This window comes from Colobus angolensis, unplaced genomic scaffold, assembly GCF_000951035.1.
Source record: "Colobus angolensis palliatus isolate OR3802 unplaced genomic scaffold, Cang.pa_1.0 Scaffold30, whole genome shotgun sequence".
Lineage (NCBI taxonomy): Eukaryota > Metazoa > Chordata > Mammalia > Primates > Cercopithecidae > Colobus > Colobus angolensis.
In genome coordinates this window covers 5,519,691-5,524,036 of record NW_012116266.1, presented here as the reverse complement: position 1 = coordinate 5,524,036, position 4,346 = coordinate 5,519,691, and the positions used below count along the sequence as shown (strand labels likewise).

At 45.5% G+C, this 4,346-nt stretch overlaps 1 protein-coding gene across 10 annotated transcripts in view; it reads left to right on the top strand.

Moving 5' to 3' along the window:
* The first annotated feature begins 6 nt into the window (after nt 1-6).
* ABI2 (abl-interactor 2) overlaps nt 7-4,346 on the top strand; it is a 126,791-nt gene continuing 122,451 nt past the window's right edge. For all 10 annotated transcript variants that reach the window (XM_011949916.1, XM_011949917.1, XM_011949915.1 and 7 more), the window contains exon 1: nt 7-290. In XM_011949916.1, coding sequence (XP_011805306.1) covers nt 174-290 — 117 coding nt within the window. In that variant the 5' untranslated portion in view covers nt 7-173. The remainder of the gene's footprint in view (nt 291-4,346) is intronic.

Below are 4,346 nucleotides of genomic sequence, written 5' to 3'. Positions count from 1 at the left end.
CCGCCCCCGTCGCCCCCTCCCCTGTCGCGCGCTGGGGCTGGTTCTCGCTCCTCCCGAGTTACTGCCGCCGTCGCCACCGCTCCTCCTCTCCCGGTCCTGGGTTTCTCTGGCGCTGCGGCCGCCGCTCCCTCTGCGAGCTGTGTGAGGAGGAGGAGGAGGAGGAGGATGTGAAGATGGCGGAGTTGCAGATGCTGCTGGAAGAGGAAATCCCGGGGGGCCGCCGGGCCCTCTTCGACAGCTACACGAATCTGGAACGGGTGGCGGATTACTGCGAGAACAACTACATCCAGGTGCGAAAGCATCCCCCGCTGGGGCGCGTCGGGCCCAGGGGGCGGTGAGGGACGCGTAGGGGACCACCCCATGGAGGGCCGCGCGCCTCGGGGTGTGGGGCCGAGGCCGCCGGGGGGACACGGCCCGGCGGAGTCCCCGATGGGGGTGGGGAGCTGGGTGAGGGCTGGGGCTGGTGAATGGGTGGGAATCCTCCGGCTGGAGAAAATGCATTTTTAAAACCTTTTTAAAAGCCGTGAAGCAGTCCTCCGCGCGGTGCGTGTGTCGCGTCCCGCCTCCTCGCCGCTGCTGCCCTCGGCCGCCCCCACACTCCGCGCCGGTCAGCGTTCCGGATGGCAGAGGGGGCGGAGAGTGGCATTTTCTGTTTGACGGAATCCTGCTCCCCCTTAGGGTAGGGGTGTCGCGGGTATTGACGGGTTACCTCCATCCCCCACATTTTAAGGGGCTATCTTGCTGCAGTGTGAAGTGCTTCAGGCTTCAGTTTTCTGTTCCTGTGAATGCTTCAGAAACCCTTTCTTAATATTTTATGTTCTAAAGGGGATACGGTGGAAGAGCAGCAGTCTCTTGTTGGAAGTTAATGTCATTTTTCTCCCTGTGGAGAAGGGTAGTGAGCTGACTCCCCCCTCCCTCCTAGTCCCGTTAGAATAGGCAATTTTCCTGGGGGTGGGAAGAGGACGGACTATGACTGTTTCTGAGAATTGGGAAGATGAACCTCCTGTTTTTTTTGTTTTTTTAAAAATTATTATGTTTACCGTGATGGATCGTTTGGCACAGGGGCTTGTAGTGGTAGCGGCGTGTGCGTGGAGGCGGGGGTTACTGGATGATATGAGATCCAGCTGCTCCTGGATGAAGCAAAATATTCTGTGGATTAAAGAAAAATCCTTCTTTAAACATTACTTGAAAGGATAGCAGGTTAAAATGCAGTTTGCAAAATCCAGCATCTTTTGCTTTTTTGTTAATGGTTATTTTGAGTTATGGGTTCTGCCTCCATTTTTTTTCTTTCCCATTTAAATTCTCTTGGGATAAAGGTGGAAATGGAAGCAATATGTTAAACCACAGTCCTTTTTTTTTTTTTTTTCCTGCTCCCACCTCCATCTCTCCAGGGATCTTTCTTTTTTCTTTTCTTTTTGAGAGACAACCTCCATCTGTAGCTCAGGTTGGAGTGCGGTGGCGCGATTTCGACTCACTGAAACCTCGACCTCCTAGGTTTGAGCAAATTCTCGTGCTTCAGCTTCCCAAGTAGCTGGGACTACAGGCGCCCGCCACCAGAGCCGGCCAATTTTTGTATTTTTAGTAAAGATGGGGTTTCACCATGTTGGCCAGACTGGTCTCGAACTCCTGACCTCAAGTGATCCACCCACCTCGGCCTCCCAAAGTGCTGGGATTATAGGCGTGAGGCACCTTTCTTAACGTTAGCTATATAGGAAAGCATTTTCATGTTTTAGTGTAAATTTTAAGAAACTGGTGTTTCAATTTTATAGGTTCATAAGTTTTGTAATGGCCACATTGTTGATCACGGAAGTGAGATTTTGTTTGATTAGACATACTGTTATCTTGTAGACAACATTTGTATTTGAAAATGAACCACAGTATAAACCTGTTCCCTCGAAAGAGGCAGTTGAGTATGGCTACTAGGAAAGGAATGTAGGCAAGGTTAATACAAAAACATACAAATGTCCACTTGTAAGGTACTTTACTGATATGAGAGGGTAGAAAAGATTCAGAGGTTCAGGCCTGGGCGACAAGAGTAAAACTACGTCTCAAAAAAAAAAAAAAAAAGTTGCTCAGTGTTTCTCTAAAATTGAAAGTCTTTTATGGCCTAGAACTGTGTGAGGGATGGATGGTACATACCTAGTGTCTACAGAGTTTGATAGTCTAATTAGTAAGAGAGGCTGATCTTGGAGGAAATTAATACCATGTAGTTAATTTATGTTCTGTAGTGCACTGCTGGTACCAAGGAGGACTGGAGGAAGCAATGCTGTTCTGAGGGAATTCACAAGCTCTAGTAGAGGCAAAACCTAAAGGACTGAAGTGGTAATTCCATTGCGTTGTGCAGCATGTTATGGGGAAAGAGTTGCAGGTCAGAAGAGAAATTGAGGGTGGAAAAGTGGATTGCAATTATTACCAGTAAGAAATAAAAAATAAACAGATTTCTCTTGTCTTTTTAAATATTATATACATTTCCTCCAGTTGAAAAGAGAAAAATGTCACTACTATCAGTATCTGTTTTAGCAATGGGACTCAAATTTAGTGTGGTGACATTTTAAACTTTAAAACATAAATATTGATTAATATTAATTTAATAGAAATGAACAGATTTTAAAATAGTTTATTTCTTCAATTTAGCATCTGAAGTAGATTTTACACTTTTTAGATTACCATTTATTTTAGGATGCCTTGGGTATATAATTGGTACACTCTGTCAGGATGATAGCTCTTACATGATTTGTTGGGAAAGTTGATAAATAGAATGTGGTGATAGTGAATTTGTGCTGATCCAGCTGTACATTTGGCTGATGCGCCTTGTGACTAAAGAACTGACTAGCAGGGGTTTTGATGCTGCCTGTGACCCTGCAATAGATGAAAGTTAATTCACAGGATCAGTGATCAAATGGTCAATTGTAGCCTCTTTTTTTTTTTTTTTTTTGAGACAGAGTCTCGCTCTGTCACCCAGGCTATGGTGTAGTGGTGTGATCTTGATGTTAGCTCACTGCAACCTCCGCCTCCTGGGTTCAAGCGATTCTTCTGCCTCAGCTTCCCGAGTAGCTGGAGCTACAGGCACGCACCACCATGCCTAGCTAATTTTTGTATTTTTAGTAGAGACGGGTTTTCCCCATGTTAGCCAGGCTGGTCTGGAACTCCTGGCCTCAGATGATCAACCTGCCTCGGCCTCCCAAAGTGTTGGGATTACAGGCGTGAGCCACCGTGCCTGGCTAATTTAGCCTTATTATAGCATCATGTCTTAGCCACTAGCTCGAGTTAACTAACCCAACACTCATTTTATTGTGTGGAAATGTAATTTTTGCCTATAAAGTAGAAAAAAATCTGTTTATCATATGTAATAAGTGTTTTTGTTCAGTGTTTTGGTTTTTTTTTCTTTTTTTTGAGACAGAGTCTCACTCTGTCACCCAGGCTGGAGTGCAGTGGTGTAATCTCGGCTCACTGCAACCTCTGCCTCTTGGGTTCAAGTGATTCTTCTGCCTCAGCCTCCCGAGTAGCTGGGAATATAGGCGCGCACCACCACACCCAGCTAAGTTTTGTATTTTTGGTAGAGACGGGGATTCACTGTGTTGGCCAGGCTGGTCTTGAATTCCTGACCTCAGTTGATCTGCCTGCCTTAGCCTCCCAAAATGCTGGGATTATAGGGATGAGCCATCATGCCTGGGCTCAGTGTTCTTAAGTCACTGGTTTTATGCCTAGGAACATCAAAACATTTAAGGCAAATAACATTCTAAATGTGGATTGTATGAAAATTGAGCCAAGGAAGGGAAATAATTGTGTTGTCCTGAAAATAATTGTACTCTATTTAAATTGTTTGTGTCTTAGAAAAGTACCCTTCTGAAATACCATCAGCATTAGGAGTGATCAGATAGTTCCTGTATTTAAACACACACACACACACACACACACACACAAAATCTACAAATAGAGCAGGGTTGTTAAGAAGCTGTTTTCTAGGTTACTAATTCAGTTAACATTAGAAATTAAGGCCAGGAGCAGTGGCTCATGCCTGTAATCCCAGCACATTAGGAGGCCAAGGCCAGTGGATGGCTTAAGCCCAGGAGTTCAAGACCCGCCTGGGAAACATGGCGAAACCCTTTCTCTACAGACAAAAACAAAACAAAACAAAAAACAAAAAAAAAAACTAGCCGGGCCTGGTAGCATGCTTGTAGTCCCACATACTCAGGAGGCTGAGATGGGAGGATCACCTGAGCCTGGAAGGTGGAGGCTGCAGTGAGCCATGATCCCACCATTGCACTCCAGCCTGGATGATAGAGTGAGACTCTGTCTCCAAAAAGATGTTTAAAAATCTGTTTTTTTCCTTTTTTTTTTTTTTT